At 40.3% G+C, this 26,022-nt stretch overlaps 1 protein-coding gene across 1 annotated transcript in view; it reads right to left on the minus strand.

Annotated features, from left to right (window-relative positions):
- Positions 1–26,022, minus strand: part of LOC126280974 (protein halfway) — a 95,866-nt gene that overhangs the window by 39,586 nt on the left and 30,258 nt on the right. Inside the window, exons 2-6 of the mRNA XM_049979807.1 lie at positions 21,015–21,237; positions 20,580–20,885; positions 20,250–20,419; positions 3,007–3,174; positions 1,271–1,429 (exon numbers count right to left, since the gene is read on the minus strand). Coding sequence (XP_049835764.1) covers positions 1,271–1,429; positions 3,007–3,174; positions 20,250–20,419; positions 20,580–20,885; positions 21,015–21,237 — 1,026 coding nt within the window. The remainder of the gene's footprint in view (positions 1–1,270; positions 1,430–3,006; positions 3,175–20,249; positions 20,420–20,579; positions 20,886–21,014; positions 21,238–26,022) is intronic.

Genomic DNA, 26,022 nt, shown 5'->3' on the forward strand with positions numbered 1-26,022 from the left:
TAGCATGCCGCGACAGCGTGGACGTGAACCTTATGTGCATTTGACGGACTTTGAGCGAGGGCGTATAGTGGGCATGCGGGAGGCCGGGTGGACGTACCGCCGAATTGCTCAACACGTGGGGCGTGAGGTCTCCACAGTACATCGATGTTGTCGTCAGTGGTCGGCGGAAGGTGCACGTGCCCGTCGACCTGGGACTGGACCGCAGCGACGCACGGATGCACGCCAAGACCGTTGGAATCCTACTCAGTTCCGTAGGGGACCGCACCGCCACTTCACAGCAAATTAGGGACACTGTTGCTCCTGGGGTATCGGCGAGGACCATTCGCAACCGTCTCCATGAAGCTGGGCTACGGTCCCGTACACCGTTAGGCCGTCTTCCGCTCACGCCCCAACATCGTGCTGCCCGCCACCAGTGGTGTCGCGACAGGCGTGAATGGAGGGACGAATGGAGACGTGTCGTCTACAGCGATGTGAGTCGCTTCTGCCTTCGTACCAATGATGGTCGTATGCGTGTTTGGCGCCGTGCAGGTGAGCTCCACAATCAGGACTGCATACGACTGAGGCACACAGGGCCAACACCTGGCATCATGGTGTGGGGAGCGATCTCCTATACTGGCCGTACACCTCTGGTGATCGTCGAGGGGACACTGAATAGTGCACAGTACATCCAAACCGTCATCGAACCCATCGTTCTACCATTCCTAGACCGGCAAGGGAACTTGCTGTTCCAACAGGACAATGCACGTCCGCATGTATCCCGTGCCACCAAACATGCTCTATAAGGTGTAAGTCAACTACCCTGGCCAGCAAGATCTCCGGATCTGTCCCCCATTGAGCATGTTTGGGACTGGATGAAGCATCGTCTCACGTGGTTGCACGTCCAGCACGAACGCTGGTCCAACTGAGTCGCCAGGTGGAAATGGCTTGGCAAGCCGTTCCACAGGATTACATCCAGCATCTCTACGATCGTCTCCATGGGAGAATAGCAGCCTGCATTGCTGCGAAAGGTGGATATACACTGTACTAGTGCCGACATTGTGCATGCTCTGTTTCCTGTGTCTATGTGCCTGTGGTTCTGTCAGTGTAATCATGTGATGTATCTGACCCTAGGAATGTATCAATAAAGTTTCCCCTTCCTGGGAGAATGCGTTCACGGCGTTCTTATTTCAATTTCCAGGAGTGTATGTTCTCTCATATGATACGATGTGCCACACAGATCCATTATACATCAAAAGAATGCATTTGCACGCAGAGATACATATTCACTTACTGATGCTATTCTGTTATTCTGCAGGCTAAGTACATGAAAATTGCTGATGAATTTTGTTCCTTCCAGTTCACTTATTGATGTTATGAAATTGTTATCTGCATCAAGTTCACGTATTCCTTCATAAGTAGGATCAGTGCTCAGTGCAGCTAAAGATGTAATCTGCAATAGAGAAAAACAATGTACGCCCTCTGCCAGGCAGTTAATTGCAAACTGCAAATTAATCATCTAGATGCAGATGAAAGATAACATGTATTTCCAACCAATATAGCCTGGTCAGCACAATTACATTAGAACCATACACATAATCTTCTACAACAGTATGTACCAATCATTAAAATATATTACAAACTCATGACTTAAAGAGTACAGAATTAAGGCAGAAGAAAATGCTATACAAGGAAAACTGTCAGTACATATGCAATATCTTCAACATAAAATGTCAGAGATAAATTGTAAAACAGGAAACTTAAGTTGCTGAAGTTAATATTAATATTTCCAAAACAGGTGACAGTATTTATCATCAAAATTTGCTATTATGAGAAAAATGGAATTCCACCATTTCATGGAAATATAATGTTATTACCAAATACATAACAAAAAACCTCTCAGTACAAAAACAAGTTACATAAAATTGAACAGTTGAAATCACAAGAGCTAAAAGTAGCATTTCACAACAACAACAAAAAAATCACAAGGCTTAAAAGTAGTGTTGTGTACACTATGTACTGACGGGTCAAGATTGCAAAGATTTCGCAGTGGCCTTTGAACAGGTCACTAGCCTGCAACAGGAGGTGGTGAGTGGGTGAGTGTATAGGTCACGCCTTGCTCTTGGTTTAACCGCAGGTAAATGAACTACAAGATGCGCTCCTGGGAGTAGAAGTGACATTGCGCTTGAGCAGAATACTGAGTGGATGTAATGAGCATCAAGATGTCATTTTGGAGGTGAGGATATGTGTTGAAGTATTATATCTGTTATCTCACAGCAGGATCAGAGGTAGTCACACCCCGTCAATGTATGTGGTAGAGTTGTTCAAATTGTTAGTGAGATGGGGAAAACTGACTGGTAGCTAGCTGACTGTGCAGTGAATTTGTTAGTGTCAGTGGACAATATGGTGTAGTAATTATACTTTTGGAGAAAGAGGCGGGGGGGGGGGGGGGGGGCTGTAAAAAGAGGAGAATAGGAGATATAGAAGCTACTAAAAGAGAGAAGCACATGAATATAAGCCTGTCTTAATCACAAAAAATAGCCTCTACTTAACTTGCATTCATAAGTTTGTACGTTCCTTACAAATGGCTCTAGTCCATTATCCAATGGGGAAGATCTGTATTTCCACCAATAAATGAGCAAAAAAAAGAAATGTAAACAATGTAAGTTCATTTAAGCGCAACGAATGGAACAGTAGAGAAACTTTGAAAGGGCAGTGAATGGCTTTTTATAGAACCTGGCACCAACTCACCAGTAAAGAAGGCTATAATGTAATAGGCATCTGTAACCCAAAACACATCTACTGTGACAGTAATGGAATAGTAATAAGGATTACGAAAAAGATATATTAGTTTGAAAGAAAACACAATAAACAATAATATTACCACAGGTAAAAATACTTCAGCATAACTACAATAACCAATGTAAGTCAAGAAAGAGTATTTGATTATTCAATAAAATAAACTTGTAGCAAAAACAGTCTAATGTAAACCATACAACCTTAATAAGAACAATGTTACCTGTTACTTACATTGTTGTTAGAAACATTCAGATAATATGTATTCTGTGGTAAGTTTGGAGGTAGGCTAGTTAAATTGCTATTGGAGCAATCAGCCATCACACTGAATGATGGTTCTCTTCCGATGAACATAGTCCTTGCAGCATCACATTTGCATACTGGTGGACATGTCTGCTCCGCCTATTGAGAAAAGAAAAATCATAATATTTATTTATGTTGTTTTTGAAGTTTTCCTGACAAGATAGAATATTCATCAAGTTTAATGTGTACATCTGGGACATCATTATTCCCTCTTCCAATCAATCATCAGTTTCACCACATAACATTAAAAAAAAAAAAAACTTCTTTTGTTCTCATATCTAATAGTTCAATAGAGGGATGGGGGCTATAGGACATCTTGTGCACAATATATCAATCCATAAGCAGTTATACTTAATGATATTGAGCTGTCATCATCCTTTGTAGATTCTGAATGTTGTTACAACTTGGACTGACAGGAGACAAGTACTGTCTGATACTGACACTTACCAAGGTAAACTGGTACGCCTAAAGCTTGTGCCAAATATCTCTTCTTGAAAACAGTAATGACATTGGCATTTTTATATAATTCAGAATACTTTTTAGCTCCAGCAACACTTACATAAAATTTGATAGGTAATTTGGCCTTTCCCCTATTAAGAGACTGTATAATTTTGTTCATAGCTGCAGTTCAGCAGTTGCAGAATACTTCAACGAAGATAATAAGTCATGTGTAAGCTGCACAAGAAAACCTTTATTTGGTTCACTTTACCAGTTTCTTAAGTTTAAACTGTCATCTTCAGAAGTGAAACAGGCTCAAGTCATTGTAGGCCAACAGAAAAATAACAATCAGGCACTAGTGTCCTACAAGGGAGTCACAAAAAATAATACATAAAGCAAGTGTGTTAAAAGCAAATGTACAAAGATTGAACAGGAAATATGAAACAGATTTTTTTAAACAGATGTAAAGTAGTTAAGCTTAAGAGCCACAACATACCTTTCCTACAGGGTCAATAAAACAGAGTACCATCTCTGAAAATGTATGACATGTGTGATGAGTGGCAAACAGTTAACTTTCAAATTTCATATTGTACATAGCACATGCAAGAAAAGTCAGCCACCAAACTAATGACATGAAGGGCACTGAACACACCTATGTACAAAGTGGGAGATCTAGCGTACATACAAACTGATTCTGCAACAGGTAAAGTGCAAATACGCATTAATCTTATGAAATCAATGAAAATGATTAACAGAAGACAGTAAACCATGGGCCAAGTGTTAAGCAGACAGACATATACAAATAACATCACTACTACGTGAAGGGAGGAAAAAAGGGAAGGTAAACTGTTCAAATTTTATCATCATTTTATGGTGGCAACATCAGCTACTGGAACAGCAGTAATACATTGCACTGTTTAATATCTTGGAGATGAGGCCAGCCGCTGGATGCACATTAGCAGTAAACACAAGTGAGTGAGCTGCAGTCCAGCTTCGATAGCAGGAATTGGACAACACCAAGTTGAGTAAGTGCGAGGGGTCCCAGCAAGTGATTACAAGCAGCTTTACTGTGTGGAAACATTCCTGTAGTATGTCTAGGTGCTAAGTAAAACTTGGTGCTTGCAAACTAAAAACCTTGGTTGGCATTTAAAAGTCAGAAAGTGACAGTTACACATTAAAAATAAGTAGTAGTTCATGGTTATACAGAGGAGACATCGTCAGATTGTAAAAAATCTATGTTATATAAATGCGTTAGTACATATTGGACAGAAAAGATATAATAAAATTACTTTAAAACCTGTGAGCAAGTCAGCATCAATTGAGTAGTCAGATAAAACAAGAGCTGGACATGATGTAGATCAAAGTAAATCATTTAACAGAGAAGTTATACAATCAAAAAATAATCTGTCTTTCAGTGTGATCTGTACCATTGATTTTTTACATTCTAGACAATGTCTTCTCGGTGTAACCATGAACTAATACTTATTTTTAATGTGTAACTGTCACATGCTGACTTTTTAAATGTCTACCAAGGTTTATTATTTCCCAAATACCAAGTTTGGTTTAGCATCTAGATACATTACAGGCACGTTTCCATACAAAAAGTCAACTTGTAAACATGCACTGGGGCCCCTCGCACACCTTCAACTCGGCAGCATCCACTTCTTACTATCGAAGCTCGATTGTAGCTCACTCGCTTGTCTTTCTTGCTAACATGTGTAAAGCGGCCAGCCTCATCTGCAGGAACTAAATGTATCACTGCTGTTCTAGTGGCCCATGGCGCTACTATAAAATGATGATAAAATTTGAACAGCTTACCTTCCTTTGTTTATACCTTTGCATAGTAATGATGTGATTTTCAGATGTCTACTTATTTAACACTTGGTCCATGGTTTACTGTCTTCTGTTAATCATTTTAAGTGGTTTTATAAGGATTAATGCATACTTGCTCTTTACCTGCTGCAGAATTTATGACAAGGTGTGCATACACCAGAGCTCCCACTTTGTATATAGGCATGTTCAATGCTCTACATGTCGTCAGTCTGGTGGTTGACTTCTCTAACATGTACTATGTACAATGTGAAAATTGACAGTTAACTGTTTACCACTCATCGTGCATATTATATATTTTTAGAAATGTCACTCTGTTTTAATTGGCCCAGTCACAAAGTTATGTTGTAGCTTTTAAGCTTAACTATTTTACATTTATTTTAATGAACCTGTTTTACTTCTGCTGCTGAAACTTTGTGCATTTGTTTTTAACACAATTGCTGTATGAAACTTCTTGGCAGATTAAAACTGTGTGCCGGACCGAGACTTGAACTCGGGACCTCTGAGTCTCGATCCGGCACACAGTTTTAATCTGCCAGGAAGTTTCATATCAGCACACACTCTGCTGTAGAGTGAAAATTTCACTCTACAACTGCTATATGGTTTACCAATGATTTGAGTCTATTTCACTTGTGTAGATGACAGTTTAAACTGTCGAAACTCGTAATGTGAACCAAATAAAGATTTTCTTGTGCAGTTGATGACTGACTTATTATCTTTGTTGACAGAGACTGCCATCAGGTCTGCTAAATGGCACTCCAGTTATTTAGTCATATGCTATAAATTGACACCCACTACAGGAGATGCTCAAAGTTTTGCCCAGATACACCGAGAGATGCCTGATGTCGACACTGCTATTAATGGCGCACCATCTCAAAGATATCTGGTGTACCTTGAAGACATCTTACTGCCACAACAATCCTTGCTGCTTCATATACAAGGCCCTTCAGATAACTCCTTGGGAAAACATTGATTAGGGACAGATCGGGTATCATGGCGGTGATGCAACCAGCCGACTGCAACTAATCCAGTGGCTGGCAAAGGTTGCCTATATATATGTCCTCACCCATCTGCTAAAATGCATGGGGGCTTCATCAGCCTGAAATAATTGTGGCAACAAATAGGGAAGTGAACACTGTTCAGCATGTCTGGCAGAACCCATCACCGGAATTGCAAGAAACATGCAAACATCAAATCGGTCAAAGAGAAGGTACAACCCAATTAACCAATTTCCGACAATGCTAGCCCACACGTCAAGGATAAATTCGTATTGTGAGGCATCCATACGTCTAGTATGTGGACTCACATCCACGTACATATGCAGGCTGCAAACATTCATCACACCTGCAAGTGAGAAAGCAGTGTCATCAGTGAAGAGGACACTCCCTGTGAAGCTTCAGTCTGCAGTAAATTCCTGCAGAAAACGCCACGCAAATCCCATGCATTTGTTGTACTCCCCCTGTTGCAATGCCTGGGTGCGTTGGAAATGAAATGGATGCAGTCCTCCATCACGTACAACATGCCAGATGGAGGGTTGGGGTGTATCAATGGCGCGGGGTACACATCATGTACTTGACAATGTATGCTGCAGATTTTTTAGAACATTTTCTTCCACCGCAACATTCCATGTTGTTTGTTGGTGACTAGCATCCATCTTGTGCACATTGAATGAACCAGTTCCGCATAATCAGCAAAACAGGGTGGCAAAAATGAGTGGAAGGGCACCTTTCTATTGGGGTATTTTGTGTGATACAATCACACAACTTCTCGTCAATTGCAAATGGCTGTGCCATAAATCAAATGCATCTGAGTCATTTTGGAGTACATGCAACTAGTCATGCTACTCCCAATGTCTCCAAATTTTGGGACAAAGGCCTACCAAATCTCAAACACTAGAGAATTTATCTTATGATGACATGTTGGAGGCATACCATGTGATAAAACATAAAAGAGGACAACGTGTATGAAGTTTCCTCAGTCCAAGAAAAGGAAACTGGCATACAAGTGCACCATATGTATTCACCAATTTATGTGAAATACATATGATGAAAATTGTTGTGACAGTGCCACAACATTTAACAGTGCCACCATGACAGTACGCGCAAACGGCGATAGAGGTGCTCTGCAACTCGGCTGAGCGCAGGAGCGCCACCTAGCTACGAACGGCGCCGGCCACGTGTCACGGCACGGCAGTCGAATACGAGATACTGAGTTGTTATCATGTAACCAGCTATTGTTTCTAAATGATAGTGTTTGAATATCCACACAATTATTGGTGATTAAATGTTATAACACTTTTTGGCGACGAGGATGGGATATTTTCACTGCGTTGTGGATTTGTGTGTTTGTGATGGGGCAGACATGGAACAGCTTATGCAAGTGCTCATTGAACAACAAACACAGCTGACGGCTGCTATTAAGGCACAACAAACACAGCTGACGGCTGCGATTCAGGCGTTGTCGACATCGCTTACTCATTGTCTGTCTTCCTCTTCTCCGTCTCAATTCCCTCCTTACAACAAGGCCGCTGAAGACTGGGAGGATTATGAGAAGCGTTTGCGGCAACACTTCTTGGCTTTCAGCGTTATTGACGCTCCTATGTGTAAGTTGTTATTTCTATCTTGGATTTCCCCACGGATCTATCAGCTGCTATCTCAGTTAGCCCCTCTGCAGGAACCTGCCTCTCTGTCCTTCCAAGAAATGTGTGACTTATTGTCTAACTATTACCGAAAAAACACCCACATCGTTGCCACCTGCGTGACGTTCTGCCGGTGTCGTAAACAGCCCCATCAATCTTACCGGGCTGCGGCGGCGGATCTACACGGTCTGAGTAGGAAATGTCAGTTTGTCACGGACACTCATCACGAGTCTTATGCTGATTCAATGGTTAGGGATGCTATTCTACAGCTTGCTCCTGATAAAGAAGTTGGGCAATGTGCCAAACCCGTCGTTGTCAGAAGTTCTAAGCATCGCTCAATCCTTTGAAGTGTCTCACGCTGCTGGCGTGCAAATAGATGCGTGGTGTGATGTAGGCGCTGTACAGTCAACTTTCAACACGGACAATTTTCCTGTTTCACAGGAGAATGAAGATGTGGCGGCAGTTCACTCGTGTAAACAACGTTGCGTTGGGCCGCAACGCTCGCAGCGAAACCAACAACCACAGAAGCGGGTTCGTTCCGCACTTCCTTCTTGTCCACGTTGTTTCATACGGCATGACAGGGCCACGTGTCCAAAACGTTGGGCCACGTGTAATTCATGTAGGAAAAAAGGCCACATTGCTTCTGTGTGTCAGTCCCATAAAGTTCCTGTCGACGAGGACGAGGCATCGGACATGGATGATCACTGCGTGCTTTCTTAAACAAATAAGTTGTTTCTTACTGTTTGTGTTCTGGATAAAGACATCCGGATGCAAGTGCACACTGGCTCTGCAGTAACTCTCATTAATTCTCGCACTTATTTGGAGTTGAGCTCCCCTCCTTTGTCTCCAGTTACGCAAAATCTGAGAACTTATAATAAACAGAAAATTCCTATCATTGGCCAGTTTGATGCTTCCACTGCCTACAAGTCTGTTGTTAGGCCCCTCACGTTTTATGTGGTGGATCATGCGGGCACTGAAAACCTGTTCGGTTATGATGCTTTCCAGCTATTCGGGTTCTCCATTGATGATGATGTGCACCTCATATCTGAGGATATTCCGCATCAACAGCTGGATGGATTGTGTTCTGAATTTTCGTCCGTGTTCTCTGCTGGTCTGGTTCGTGCCAAGGATTTTGAAGCCCACATTACTCTTAAACCTACAGCTCGCCCTAAGTTTTTCTGGGCACACCCTATTCCGGTGGTGTTGCGTGCACCTGTCAAGGCTGAGATAGACAGGTTAACAGCTTCAGGGATTCTCCTTCCTGTTACCTCCAGCAAATGGGCATCGCCAATCGCGGTGGTTTCTAAATCAAACGGGAGTCTGCGATTGTGTGGTGATTTTAAAGCGAATGTCAATGCTCAGAGCCTCATTGACACTTATCCTCTTCCCCGTCCTGAGGAGTTATTTACCAAGCTTGCTGGGGGCCAGTTCTTTTCCAAACTTGACTTATCGGAGGCATACCATCAGTTGCCGTTGGATGCTTCTTCCAAGGAATTTCTCATCATCAACACACCTTGTGGGTTGTATCAGTACCAGCGGTTACCATTTGGCGTCGCTAGCGCGCCGGCCATTTTTCAGCGGTTTTTGGAACAGCTCACGGCTTCCGTTCCCGGCTGCATAAACTATCATTGTTATCATGGGGGCCTCCACTGAGGAGCACCTTCGCAATTTGCATTCACTGTTTCGGGTTTTGCATTCGGCTGGGTTGAGGTGCAATCTGGACAAGTCACAGTTCTTCCAACCCTCCATTGTGTATCTTGGTTTCCACTTGGCCCGTGACGGTATACGTCCTCTACGTCAGCACGTTGCGGCCATTAACGCTCTACCCAGGCCGTCTACGGTCAAAGAACTTCAGGCGTTTCTAGGCAAGATTGCTTCTTATCACAAATCCATTCCATCCGCAGCGGCGGTAGCTCATCCTCTGCATCAGCTGTTATGCAAAAAAGTCCCTTTCTGTTGGTCCGACGAGTGTGAGCAGACTTTTGTCCACCTGAAGGCTCATTTGCAGTCGGCGCCTTGTCTTGCCGCATTCCGTCTGGGTCAGCACTTGGTTTTGTCGACTGACGCGTCACAGTATGGCCTAGGGGCTGTTCTCGCCCATCGGTATGAGGATGGGTCGGAACGACCCATCGCCTATGCTTCCAAGACCCTCAACGATGCGCAACAGCGTTACTCTCAAATTGAAAAGGAGGTGCTTGCTATCATTTATGCTCTAAAAAAGTTCAGAGTTTTTTTTGTATGGTTCTAAGTTTCACCTGATCACCAACCACAAGCCGCTGGTCTCTCTGTTCAGCCCATCGGCGTCGCTTCCGGATAAGGCAGCTCACCACCTGCAACGTTGGGCCTATGCTTGTCTCGTTTTCACTATGAGATTCACTATCGCCCCACGGCCCAGCACGCCAACGCTTACACATTGTCGCGATTGCCGATGGGCCCCAACCTGGTTTTCGATCATGATGAACTACTCTGTTTCCACATTGATGAGGAAGAACGTCGTGCTTTCGAGGGTTTTCACTTACAGGTTCGCAGGTCACTTCGGCTACTGCACGGGACCCGGTCCTACGTCAGGTGATCGGTTTTGTTCAACGGGGTTGGCCAGACAGGACCAAGGGCCGGGCATCTGATCCCCTTCGCAACTACCATGCCTTGTGCCTTCGCCTGTCTGTTCGTGATGGTGTTGTTCTTCTGGCCACGGATGGCGCATCTCCACGGGTCGTGGTGCTAGCCTCTCTTCGCAAAGATGTTCTCAAACTGTTGCATGGAGGTCATTGGGGTATTTCTCGGACTAAGTCCCTGGCCCGCAGGCACGTTTATTGGCCCAGTATTGATTCGGATATCACCCACATGGTTGCTGCGTGTGCTCAGTGTGCTCAACAACTGGCTGCACCTCATAAAATGCCCTCTCCGTGGCCTGATCTGCCACATCCATGGGAACGGGTGCACGCTGTCTTTGCCAGCCCCTTCCTCGGTACTTATTGGCCACTGTTGATTGACGCCTTCTCGAAGTTTCCATTTGTTGTTCGATGTCCGTCGCCCACCACTGGGGCGACAACGCTGCCTTTGTCCAAAATCTTTGCACTAGGAGGTCTTCCATCCACGATCCTCCCGGACAATGGCCCTCAGTTCTCTTCGCAGGCCTTCTGTGATTTTTGTACTGGACAAGGAATTCATCATGTTACAGCACCGCCCTTCCATCGGCAATCGTATGGGGAGGTTGAGTGCCTTGTCCGCACTTTCAAAAGCCAGATAAAAAAATTCCTTTGTGATTTTTCCACAGATGACGCTCTGCTGCAATTTCTGAGTTCTTATCCCTTCACGCCTCAGGGTGATCGCAGCCCTGCTGAACTCTTTCATGGCCGCCAACCGCGCACTCTACTGCACTTGCTTCACCCTGTCAGGCCTTGTGCTGTGTCCCCAAGTGCGGGAAAATACTCGGTGGGCGCCGACGTGTGGGCACGAGGGTATGGATCTCGCCCTAAATGGATTCCAGGGGTGGTCCAGGCTCTTCACGGCCACCGGCTTTGTGAAATACGTACAGACGACGGCATGGTTGTTCGCCATTACGACCAGATGCGCCCACGAGTGGTGGCCACGGCGGTGCCACCGCCCCTTCCTTCGCCTCCACCAGCCCGAGAAGCCAGTCCTGTCGCTGCTGCCGATCTACCACACGTGTTGCTGCAGCCGACGTTGCTACCGCTTCCGAGTATGCCGGAACCAGCCCCAGTCGCGACGCCGCCTTCTCCGGGGTCCATCTCGCTGGAGCACACCCTCTGGTCCACGACACCTATAGATGCTGCTCCGGAGTTTTCATCCATCATCTCGTCCAGGAGGCACATTCCACGCATGAGCTTCTGTCCTGGACATTTTTGACCATACTCTCATGTCTCTCCGCGGGATCTTCTCGGGGCCTCACAAGAGGCCATGGACGTCTCCGCACTGTCCATGTCTCCAAGAAAGTGAGTGTTTCCCCCCCCCCCCCAAGGGGGGGGGGGGGGGGGAAAGCGTTGCGACAGTGCCATGACATTTAACAGTGCCGCCACGACAGTACGTGCAAACGCCGATAGAGGCACTCCGCAACTCGGCTGAGCGCGGGAGCGCCACCTAGCTACGAACGGCGCCAGCCGCATGTCACGGCATGGCAGTCGAATATGAGATACTGAGTTGTTATCATGTAACCAGCTATTGTTTCTAAGTGAGAGTGCTTGAATATCCACGCAATTATTGGTGATTAAAGGTTATAACAAAAATAATGTGGAATGGAGAATAAGAGGAAATGAAGAATTAAGAGGGCTCTACAAACACCGTAACATCATCGAAGTGCTCAAGAAGAGAACGTTAAATTGGACAGGCTATATAGCAAGAATGACAGAATAGACTATCCGGTATGGCATTCGTCAGAACTATAGATGGAACAAGAGGAAGAGGAAGACCCAGAATTAGATGGCGGGATAACATTTGGGAGGACACAACTAGGATAAGCAGCAACAGCAACAGCATCTGGACAAACAGCGAATTGGACAGACAGAAGTGGAAGAGGCTCATAGAGTACGCATATGGTCAATAAGGCCCTTGCCACATGTAAAGTAAAGTAAGTATATGTGCTTCAACTATGCGAAAGTGATGTGATTTAATATTTTCAATTCAACTAATCATTACCTTTGTTTACATTTTCTGAATTTTTCATTTATATTCATGAATATCATGACTTGTGTAACAATGTTAACAGTCATTTGATACTAAATGGCCACATATACTTATGGTATTTTGTACTTGTTTTACATAATGTAAACAACAATCCACATGCTGAAGAGTACCAAATTTACTTCTAATATGATTTAGCTGACTCTTTTCTTAAATTTTGTCAATTAATGTTGAGTTATGTGATAAGAAATTTTAATGTCTAAGAGGCAGCACATTTTCACATTTGAGAGATGTTTAGGGTTATCTTTCAGCTATATATTTGGCACATGAAACAATAAATGGGCATACTCCAATACTCATCACTTGACTCACAATGACAATGATAAAGAGGCATTTTAGCCATATTATCAGAAAAAGAGGAAGTAATGATATTGAAATACACTGCTAAAAAAAGATCATGGAATATTTAAGTATCTTATTTTGTTTACTGATACTATTATAATTACTTTTGGAAGGATAAAAATGTGAAGGTTAATACTATAAGTGTGAAACATTAACTTCTTACAAAATACTAGTGTCTGACCGAAAAATAATTTGCGGCCGAAACCGAATCTGTAACTGAATTTTGGCTCCTCCTCTAGTTTTAGGTGAAACCATAACTGAAATCAGAACTTACATAATGAAGTTAAAATTTTGCTAAATTTACATTATAGTCCAAATCAATAGTTTTTTGCCCAACTTTGCAGTAGATTATTGGATTAAGGTAAAATAAAAGGTTTTGATTTATTAGTAAATCACTTAATTTTTTTAATACATTGTAGACAAAGAAAAAAATCCATTGAACTACAATTTATATCACTTTTAAGTCTATTGTTATGTATCACAATCAACTAGTGTTTCCAAGAATATTTTGTTAGTATCTTGTTGATAGCAACATGTTTGTTCTGTAATACATTTTATAATTTTTATTATATTTGGTGGTCTCCTATAACAATATTCTTTCCTTAACTCAACAGCAAGTCATTAATTAAATCACTAAGATCTTGCATTTGACACTTTTTAACTATCAATGTCAAAATAATGATATGGTCAGGTTTTCAAAACAAGAAAATTGAATTAATGTAAATAACAAAATTATTAGTAAAAAATCTAAAAAAATAACTGTTATTTATAGATAGAAATAATACCAGAAACACTTTAAATGTTCCACTGATGAAGCAGTCCTAGTAATTGTAACTAAAAAGTCCTAAATTTTAAGCTAAGAAAAGAAGTTTTTCCACATTTTCACCGAGCAAATTACTTCGATGATCTGCATAAATTTGTCCAGTGGAACTGAACAGCTGTTCACTAGGAATGCTAGTAGGTGGAGTAGAAAGGTACTTCAAGACTGCTTTTCTTAGAGTGGGTTATGGAATAGAGTTCCAGTATTAGTATATGCTAGCACAGTGTGGTTCAAAAGGTAACACTGCATCGTCTGCTTGAACAATGAAGTTCGATCCTACCAAAGAATTACAGAAAAATGAACTATATTATCACTAGTGCCTCTTATAATGTACTTTTAATGAATTTTTAATGTAAATTCTATAATGTGTAATACATATATTATCTTTTTGTAACTAGCAGATATATGTACCAGTCAGATTATAAATGTTATCAGACATAAACTGGTATATGCCACTGTATTCTTTACATACACGTACACTTCATGTAAACATGACGTGTCCCATATCGTTGTAAGAAACGATCTATGGACAAATAAAGAATAAAGTATATAAAGTGCAATACTGTTGTATCCAAGCCTGACTGATGGCCTTTGCCTATCAGTAAACTACCATTATGCCCTTTCAAGAATCCGATTATTTCGGACATTGCAATGCCCATGCCCATTATGTCAGGAAGGGGGGGGGGGGGGGGGGGGGAATCCAGGATGGAATGTAATATTGTTACATTCTGTCAGAAGTAAGATATGTAGATTTAAACCAAGGGTTGAGAACTGTTGCAGCAATCAGTGAAGGATGTACTTTAACACAAAAGAATTTCATGTTTAAAGATTCATGCAGTGCCTTTCTCATAATTGCCCATGTCCCATCATCATTTTCGCATCGAGCTTGCAGTTTGCAGTTCAACAAAGATGACACAGGTATCATTACAGAAATACAAGCTTTACTGAGAGATAAGTCCAATGTGGCTTTGTAGAAAAATTTCAGGACATCTAGAAAATGTTTTATAACAAGCTGGTCAAAACGGAAAAGTGTGCTATTTGCACCACGTTCAAAACTACACAAGTTTACTGCTTTTTTTTCTAAAAATCTTTGCAACATTAAGTATGTGCTGTTCCATCTCACATCGGCATCTTGCATCAAATCACGTTTTGGCACTCCACACTGATTCTGACATTGTTAGTTTTCAGGAAGCTTGCTCACTGTGGTGGAAATGGTCCATGATTTTTTACTATGGCCTTGGTTTGTTCATTTGAGAACAGGGAACATTTCATCACAAACTGCAATGTATGTGACACACAAGCTATAGACACATATTGCCCACGCATTACACAAACCATACTTAGTGTGCTGACACATAATATCAGAAAAATCTTGTCCCTTACACTCCACTCATTAATCATCTCTGTTAACTTTTGTTTGATATATTGCCTAGTACAATAATGTTATAACACAGTTGCACTCAATATTACTCTCAAACATTGGTGCTCAATGATGAAATGCTCTGGAAAGCTGAGGAGATCATGTTTTGCTTGTGCTGGTTCATATGTCGGTGGTAGCAGTCAACCACTTCCATTTTTCAATCAGATTCTTTACTACGGCTTTCACTTCACTGTAGGTCTGCAACATCAACATTGTTCTAAAAAATTCTTCATATCTGAGCTGATATTTGTGAACAGCCTGTGGAGCAATAAAATTGACACAACGCAATGCATCACCATCTACCAAAGAATACGGCAGCATATCAACAATTAACAAATCCATAAAAGCTTTGTCTATTCTTTTCATAATCTCATGATTGTCTGCCCAGTGTGCAGATTTAGAGATCAAACTTGGAATGGTTGACTGAATTAGATCAGATTTTTCACCCTTGTCAGTACACAAGAAGAATATGGAATCCATCCACTTTGATTTGTTTTCATTTTTCAAATCATCAAATTCTGACTGACATTTTAAAACCCAATTTTATTTTGAGTCATGAAATTTTGGTAAACATTGCTTCAGTTCATGCAGTCTTTGCCTTTTGGGTCCACAGCTGCCCAACAAAAGTGTTTTGTTGCAAACTGTGCAAATGGCTATAGATAAATCAGTGCTACTTTTATTAAAGTATGTCAAAATCGGATTCTTCTCTGTCTGTTCTGACATTTCATAACCAAAAAAATTAAAGTAAATTACAGAATAAGTAAACTAAACTAGATATAGCTACCACAAAAAATTCCACATCATATAAAAATGTTACAGCCCTGCTTATCTACTAGTAGGTAAAATATTCTTTATGTGTACTACAAAAGTGCCAAGTATATGCTACAAAATGCTATAGCCTGGACATGAGTAATGGCATATCACACCATAATACAAAATATAGACAAACTAATAATTTGTTTGCTTCCATAAGTAGCCTTTAAAATACCTTTCTTGGGAGTGTTATTTTCGTACAACCATCTTCATTTCCATTTTTGCAATCGACAAACAACTTGATATACCTTCTGTTTGTCATTCCTAATTACTAGTGTACATAAGTTACAGTCAGTAAATCAACTTCAATGAGTGCTGTGGAATCTAGTTCAAAAAATAACATCACAGTTGTGACTAACAGTGGAATTGTTGTCTAAAAGTTATGCAAACTGAACCGGAACCACATGACCATGTTTTCTAAACCCACCTTGATTATTAAAGAAAAAAACCCCTTGCTTTCGAAGAAACTCATTAATTCAATGTAAGAATAACATGACAACCTATTCTATTAAGTACAATACCTAGTAAGTCAAATTGTTACTAACTCAGTATAAGATTACCACTATCAGATACGATTACATTATATTGTGATTAACAACAAGTCACTCACACTTTTTACACATGAGGAAAGACTCTCCTAACAGTTAATGGCACCTCACTATTAGAAGTCAAGCACTATTGTTGACTGAATCCATTCCGAATGCAACCTAACTTCATCTGTGAGTTCACAAAAACTGGTTTAAAATGAGCTGAAGATTTGGCTGATTTCTGGCCAAAACCAATATTTTTGATTGAAACTGAAATTTTAGTTAGTCCTTACAAAATACATTTCAGTTGTTCTTGTCTAATTGATAGTAACCTTTTAGCAATTTCTTGTGACAATGAGAAATTGCCTCCTGCGTATGCCATAATCAGATGGCTGAAGATGCTGTAATAACCAGGTAGTGACCCTAAAAGCTGTCTATTCTTAACCTGTAACAATTTTTCTGCGAACTAAAATAATTTTGAAAATGTTGTTATCTCTCACTTCTCTTCACTGCTACTTCAATCTCAATATTATCACATTTTGAGATTAACTCCAGATTCCTGAGTCACTATATGCAGTTTGTTTCTTTATATCACACCATAAGATTATTTTTATGCACAAAGGCTCACTACACACTTTCTCTGTGCATTCATACTTTTCTGTGGTTCAGAGCTTATTTCTTCAAACATATTTCAAACATATTTATTTCATCTTAGTTTTTTTTTATTTTTTAACAAGATACTATATTAATTTGACAGCATATTATTTCTCCGATAGGTTCATCACACTTCTATGTTCCCAATACTGGATTCGTTCTCTTCACGAATTCTGAAACACATGCATAAAAATTTTCTTTGTATCATCATGGGTGTCTCCACATATTCTTTCAGAAGCAATTTTGAATTCCAGTCATATTCATCTCCCCTTGTCCTCATATCAAGTGAGTCCCTCTCATCCTGGCATATGAGTTACTTGGCCCTCACTCCCAACCTTCCAACCCTTATCTCTCCTTCCACTCTGATGAAAGAACTAATGGTTCCAAAACTTTGGAAAAGATTTTTGTTATTTTTACTGTGACTACTGCCAACATTGCAATTTTGCCTCTTGAAAGTAAGAATTGACCAGCCATGCTGTCTTCTACGTCTACCTCTACATCCACATCTACAGTCCGTGAATCACTGTTGAGTGCATGGTAGAGAATGTGTCCCATTGTGCCACTTATTAAGGTTTCTTCCCATTCCATTTCCATAAGAAGTGGGAAGAATGACTGTTTGAATGCCTCTGTGCAAGCTGTAATTATTCTAATTTTGCCCTTACGATATCTATGTGAGTGACACTTAGGGGATTGTAGTATATTCCTAGAGTCATCATTCAAAGCCAGTTCTTGAAACTTTGTCAGCAAACTTTCTTGGGATAGTTCACATCCATCTTCATGAGTATGCCAGTTCACTTTCATCAGTGATTCTGTAACACTTTCCCACAGGTCAAACAAACATGTCACCATCTGTGCTGCCCTTCTCTGTATGCATGCAGTATCCTGACAGTCCTATTTGGTATGGATTCCACACAATTGAACAATATGCTAGAATGGGTCAGACAAGTGATTTGTCAGCAATCTCTTTTTAGACTGACTGCACTTCCCCAATATTCTAACAATAAACTGAAGTCTACTCACAACTGAGCCACGTGATCATTCCATTTCATGTCCTTACAAAGTGTTACATCCAGGTTTTGTACCAGTTGGCCAACTCACCGATATTAGAGTCATAGGACACTACATTTTTTTCATTTTGTGAAGTACAAAATTTTACATTTTTGGACATTTAAAGCAAGCTGCTAATCTGTACAGCACTTTGAAATCTTATCAAAATGTGACTGAATATTAATGCAGCTTCTTTCAGACAGTACTTCATTACACATAACTGCATTATCTGCAAAAAGTCTGTGGATAATATTAATATTTTCTGCAAGGTCATTAATATACAATGTGAACAGCAAGGGTCCCAGCACACTTCCCTGAGGCACACCCGAAGTTGCTACTACACCTAACGATGAATCTCCATCCAAGATAATGTTCTGCACCCTCCCTACCAAAAAGTCCTCAATCCAGTCACAAATTTCACTAAAAACCCCATATGATCATACATTTGAAAATAAGCATACTTGTGATACTGAGTCAAATGCTTTTCATGAATCACGAGATATTGCATATACGTGACTGCCTTGATCCAAAGCTTTCAGTATGTCACGTGACAAAAGTACAATTTGAGTTTCACATGATCAATGTTTACATAATCCATGCTGGTTGGCATGGAGGAGGTCATTATGTTCAAGATACTTTATTATGTTTGAGCTCAAAATATGTTCTAAAGTTCCACAACAAATCAGTGTCAAGTATACCAGATGGTATTTTTGTGGATCACTTCTACTATTCTTCTTGTGGATGGGTGTGACCTGTGCTTTCTTCCAACTACTGGGCACAGTTTTTTGTTTGAGGGATCTACAATGGATTATAGTTAGAAGAGGGTCTAGTTCAGCTGCACGTTCAGCATAGAATCTGATAGGGATTCAATCATGCCCGGGAGCTTTATTCAATTTTAACAATTTCAGCTGTTTCTCAACATCACTGACATTAATACTGATTTCACTCACCCCTTCAGTGGTATGAAGATTAAATTGGGGCTATTCTTCTGGGTTTTCACTAGTAAAGGAATATTTGAAAACAGAGTTAAGCATTTCAGATTTTGCTTGGTTACCCTCAATTTCAGTTACTGTCTCATTTGCTAGGGACTGGACATTATCTTTGGTGCCACTCAGTGCCTTTACATATGACTAGAATTTCTTTCGGTTTTGTAAAAGATCATTTGACAAAATTCTGCTAAGGTAGTCATTGAAGACTTCATGTATCATTCCCTTGACAACTAAAAGTGTTTCATTCAGCATCTCTCTATCTATAGTCCTACAATTTATTTGTCACTTCTTTAGAAGTTTCTTTACAGTGGTTGTATACCATGGAGGGTTCCTCTCATGAACTGTTCTACCGGGTTCATATCTATCCAGCACAAGGTCAACCATTCTTTTAAACAGGCCATAGGTCCTTCACATGCTCCTGCCTTGTGCTGAAAGTTTCGACTTCTCACTGAGATATGACACAACTGACTTCTTACCTAGTTTACTGAGCATATACATCTTTTGTCTTGTTTTAGTTGTCCTTTGTAGTTTAGTAATCACTGTTGCTACAATCGCATCATGGTCACTGATACAAGTTTCGACATGGACATCCTCAAAGGGGTCTATTTGTTGCCATCATGCGTGGAATTCTGAACTATCTGTTCTAGATAGTTTTCAGGCACAGCATTTAGTAATGTTTCACAGGATGTTTTATCATGCCCACCACTAACAAAACTGTTATTTTCCCAAAGGATTGTTGGATGATTAACGTTCTACCAACGATTACAGTTTGATTGGGGAACTTCCATACAAGCTAACTGAAGTGTCCTTGTAATTTTATATTTTTTATAGTGGAGTAGTGGAGGGAGGGGGGGGAGAGAGGGAGAGGGGGAGGGAGAGGGGGAGGGAGAGGGAGAGGGAGAGGGAGAGAGAGAGAGAGAGAGAGAGAGAGAGAGAGAGAGAGAGGCAGGCTTACCTTGATAGATTCTTCCAGTGCTTTCAGTGAATATTTATCAGTTGAATTAAACCAGTGGAATGTCTTATTTGCTAAACAGTATGTGTCATTAGGATTTCTGAAGTCAACAGGATCACTCCGATTTGGAGCCAGCAGGCTCTTCACGTCTGTGCACCACAATTTGAAATTTCCTGAAATAAAAAGTAAAACAATTAGTGAAGTTGTTTCAGAGCTGCACATAGAAACCTCTAGCGTCTATGATCAAATATTGTTTTTTCATGTACTTTTACAGTTTCCTGTGGTTTCATTAAGGTTATAACTGTTTTTAGTTAGCAGACACATATTACATACCTGAGATATCTAATGTAAGGTTCCTGATGGACATGAGGCTTTTTGGTAAGCTTGAAAGATTATTCCTGGATAGATCTAATATTTTGACCTGATTCAATGATGCAAATGTGTTGTCATCTATTTCAGAAATAGAATTGCCTGAGAAGTTTAGACATACAGTCGTGTTGCGCAGCTCACCACTGATACGCTTCAGTTTCCCACCAGTGATGCTTAGGACGTCAAAATTAAATATTTTTGTTATGCTTACATCCACTGTATCATAACTAGCATTGTATACATACAGAGAACGAATATTTACATTTTTGGCTGTTAAAAAGAGAAAAAAAATAGTTACAAAGAGCAGGTGAATATTGCTGTAGCTGTATAATGTAATCCAGTACCAATGAAAGAAAACATGGAGAAAAATAAAATGGAATACATATATTATAGACTTACGGGCTATTTGTGCAACAGCTTCCTTCAGGTGGAAATCACTGTCTAGGTGGCAACAGAGCAAAGTAGTGTAGTTAATCAATGCACAGCAGTTCTCCACACACAGGGTGGTGTTCACGTGCAAGCAACTCTCCACTTCAGTGCCTGCTGCATTCCACAGAGCTGGTAGAAACATCAGCAGCAGGCAGCATAGCGGCAGTCTAGCAACTGGCACACCACCCTGCATCTGAAATTGCACAAAATTTTATGCACAATGTGGCAAAAATTTTAAAAAAGACTATGATATGTAACGAGATAATGTTCTGCAGTGACACAGAAAAAGCAAATTGCATGTTGACTCATCAAATAAGTAACAGTATGTAGAAGTCTATGAGATAGTGGTGGTTTCTACTGAAATATTTGAAATATGAACTACAAATTTATGTTAGTACCCTGTGAAAAGAGATTACAATTTAATCAGTGACAATAGCTTACAACATAAACTGACACTAAAACGCATTTCAAAAACAGTAAATGCTAGTCAAGCGTAAGTATTCATCCATGCATCCCAACACATGATAATGTACACAGTAAATATGCAACATGCTTTCATAAACCACTAATTAAAATGCTGTGAACACATGTTCCAGCAACATTGAAGAAAATTCGTCATTTTATTGTTACTCAGTTGGTATAATGTGATATGAAACCAAGCCTTTTTCTTCTTCTTCTTCTTCTTCTTCTTCTTCTTCTTGTCACATTCACAGTCATGAAATGAACTTTCTGTCTGAAACTACAACTGTGTAATTCATCACAGCAAAATCACCATTAACATTTTAAATTCCCTCTGTTATGGAGCATAGACACATTAACAATTTAAAAATGCTAAGAATCTACAGACTGCACTGAATAGTTGTTGACAGCATCCATGTCATATTACAGCCTGTCGCATTTTTATTTTTCTCAATTTTTGCAAGACCATCAGAGGGAAAAGTACTGGGTCACATAATCACAACATTATATATTCCTAGTGACCTGTTCTGGCTTTCCATGGGTAGCACTAAATATTTATGGCCAGACAACTTGTAAATAATACACACAAACCTTTCTGGTGAATCTGTGTATCTAAAAGTGAAAACCGTATCCTAAATCTTAAAAGTCATTCTAGTGGGACCTTCATTTATAAAATGTATAGGTGGTGGTGGTTAGTGTTTAACGTCCCGTCGACAACGAGGTCATTAGAGACGGTATAAAATGTATAGAAGAAAAAATATACAGATATATATATTCTGGTAAAAAATAATTTTGTTTGGCCCAGTGACCTGGTACTGAGTATTTCAATCAGATGACATTTCTGCAACTTGCATGTTCCTAACCTATCTCAGTTATCCAACCAGGGAAAGTGGACCTACAGTTTAACATGGAATCCAAACCAAATTTATTTTCTGGTGAATCACCACATCATTGTGAGGAGAATGTTAGATTATAAAGCAGACTGAAAAAATTGCGGTTCGACCAGGATTTAATAGTGTGATCTTTTCGGTTCAAGGCACGCACTCAACGCTAGAACTCGTGGTCTGAGACAGTTTCCAGTCACATTTTGCTGTTCCCTGGAGCTGTTTATTTTACTGATTTTCTCACCAGATACCGCCTTCCTCTATAGCTGACCAGCTCATAGCTCCCATCATTTCCACGAGCTGTCACTGCAAACGCCAATTAAACATGGAAAAGATAATAAAACATATATGTCACACTTCTTATTATTTAATGGTAATAAACTGAGGTGACAGAAGTCATGGTGTGGCGAAATGCACGTATAAAGAAAGTGGTGGTATCACGTACACAAGGTATAAAAGGGCAATACACTGGTGGAGCTCAGGTGTACTCAGGTGATTCATGTGAACAGATTTCTGATGCGATTAAGGCCACACAATGGGAATTAAGAGGCTTTTGACTGTGGAAGAGTTGTTGGAGCTACATGCATGAGACATTCCATTTTGGAAATCATTAGGGAATTCAATATTCAAAGATCCACAGTGCCGAGAGTGTCCCGAAAATAGCAAATTTCCTGGCATTTCCTCTCATCACAGATAATGCAGTGGCCTACAGCCTTCACTTAGCTGAGAGCTGCAGCGTTTGCGTAGAGTTGTCATTGCTAACAGACAAGCAATGATGCATGAAATAATCACATAAATCAATGTGGGACATATGACAAGTGTATCCATTAGAACAGTGTGGTGAAATTTGATATTAGTGGGCTACTGCAGCAGACAATTGATACCAGTGCCTTTAATAACACCACGACATCACCTGCAGTACCTCTAGTGGGCTCCTAACCATTTTGATTGTACACTAGATGGCTGCAAAACTGTTGCCTTGTCAAATGAGTCTTGAATTCAGTTGGTATGAGTTGATGATACGATTCAAGTGTGGCACACACTCCACATGTCAACAAGACAGTGTGCAAGCTGGTGGTGCCTCCATAATAGTGTGGGCTGTATTTACATGGAAAGGACTGGGTCCTCTAGTCTAACTGAACCGATCATTGACTGGAAATGGTTGTGTTCAGCTACCTGGGAGACCATTTGCAGTCATTCAAGGACTTTATGTTCCCGAACAACAATGGAAGTTTTATGGATGACACTGCACCACATCACTGGGCCTGTCTGCAGACCATCACTATTGGTGCTCTCTCTCTCTCTCTCTCTCTCTCTCTCTCTCTCTCTCTCTCTCTCTCTCATACATTTTAACATTCCCTAGTGCCTAGTCTACATCTCTCTCCTGCCTGAAAAAGGATGTACTAGTTCCTAAAACTAGGATAGGATCATGTACTTTTACTTGCATATTGATGGTATAGACTTTGTCATCAAACACCAGCTTCAAATGTTTGACAGCTAAAGCTTTGCTCAAGTCACTTTTTGGAATGCAAGCAAAGCCTTTGAATGTGTAGGGCACATACCTCTTCTGGAGAAAGAAGACTTCTACGGCATTACAGATAAAGACTTGAACTTATCTGTAGAGCAGTAAGCAAGTTGTCTAAGTTGTCTGTGTTGACAAAGAAATGTCCAGTGAAGAACAAGTTAATGTAGGTGTGGCACCTTTGTTATTGTTCCTAGTAATGATTAATGACTTGATTCCATTTATTAAATCCACCTCAGTACTGTATGCAGATGAAATAACTTTTATTAAGAGTAGTAACATCAGTAGCCTTAAATCTTGTGACACAAAAACAATTGCTCAAGCATCCTATCCATTTAAAGCAAAAAGATTTTCCTCAAATGAGAATAAAATGCAGCAGATGGCTTTTATCTAAAAGACGAGCTTCAGTCAGATGACACAAGTTAAGTTTCCGGGGGGTATATTTAGATGATAAATTGTCTTCGGGCAATATGTCCATTACATCAGTGGTAAGTTGTCTACAGTAATGTGTTACGGCAGCTTATGGATTGTGTACCTGAAATGTACACTTCAGACAAAAAAATCATTTGCTTGTTTGAACATGTACATCACATTTACCAATTTCCATCCCATTTAGATAATCCTTTCATGGTGCATAGTGTTTTGACTTAAGAGTCTATGATAGAACATCTTATTTATCACCACAAGGTATTATTTTATGGGGAAACTCTAGTTGTGTGCATGAGATCTTAATACTGCTAAAGAGAGCTATTATGGTAGTTTCCAGTTATTCATTTAAGACACACTGAAAACCTTTGTTTCATGAACAAGAAACCATGAATGTAATAAATGTATACACACTATGTTTTAATTTATGCAAAGAAGAAATTACCAGGAGCAAAACGCTAAGAGAATGTACATTGTTACAGAATATGAACTCCTATGGCACAAATTATTTAATAATATTTCACAGACTGTAGAGAATTTACCAGAACAACCATTCAAACAAACACTGCATGACTGGTTAGTTAATCCACCCATTCTACAGTATAAAAGAATCCATAAATTTTTAATGTAATACCATAATGTTGATAACTCTCCTGTTGTTTCTTTTGAATCATCAGTTGTTTTGTGTTACGTATTCTAAACTGACAAAAGTGGTGGGGTTCCTCCTAATATCGTGTTGGACCTGCTTTTGCCGACTTAGTGCAACAACTCGACATGGAATGGACTCAACAAGACACAGGGAGTCCCCTGCACAAATGTTGAACAACACTGCCTCTACAGCCATCCACAATCGTGAATATGTTGCCAGTGCAGGATTTTGTGCAAGCAGTGACCTATCAATTATGTCCCATTAATGTTTGATGGAATTCATGCCAAGTGACCTGGGAGGACAAATCATTCACTCAAACTGTCCAGAATGTTTTGCAAAGCAATCCTGTTAATTCCCGCAGTGCAGCCATAATCACTTTGGGAACCTTTTCACATAAATCACCTGAGTACAAATGACAGCTCCGTCAATGCACTGCCCTTTTATACCTTGTGTATGCGATAATACTGCCAAAAACCACGGCTTTTGTCATGTCAATGTATGTGACACTGTCTGTTGTTCCAATGGCCTAATGACGATAACATGATTATTTTTATTATTATCACTTGCTGAAGGTGAGTACTGGTCTGAAATTCTGCCTCATACTTTAATGGTTTTTCTGGACTGAATTTTTCATCCTGTACAAAAAAGAAGTAAGACAATATCCATATAACTTCTGCCACTGCTTACAGTATACTGACAAGGCAGGTACAAGTAGCTGTCAGGACATTATGTTTATATGAAAGACATACGAACTGTATAGTCACTCTCATTCATATTTTCTGTGGTATCTCTGTATCAATTTAGCAAACTGTGGGATGACTGACTGAACAATGAAAATGCTGATTACCTACCTCTCCCTTGCCCAGCTGAGATAGTATTTCACATCTAAAACAACTCAAGTGTCAAAATGTATTTATTTACACATCATATTCCACAAACCCTATAACGAAGGAAAGACTTCAGAGATGTGCAGCAAGTCAAGTGATGCATTAAACCATCATAGGTTACTTCTGCAATGCGCTACTACTCAATTACAAC

The sequence above is a fragment of the Schistocerca gregaria genome, chromosome 1, assembly GCF_023897955.1.
Source record: "Schistocerca gregaria isolate iqSchGreg1 chromosome 1, iqSchGreg1.2, whole genome shotgun sequence".
Lineage (NCBI taxonomy): Eukaryota > Metazoa > Arthropoda > Insecta > Orthoptera > Acrididae > Schistocerca > Schistocerca gregaria.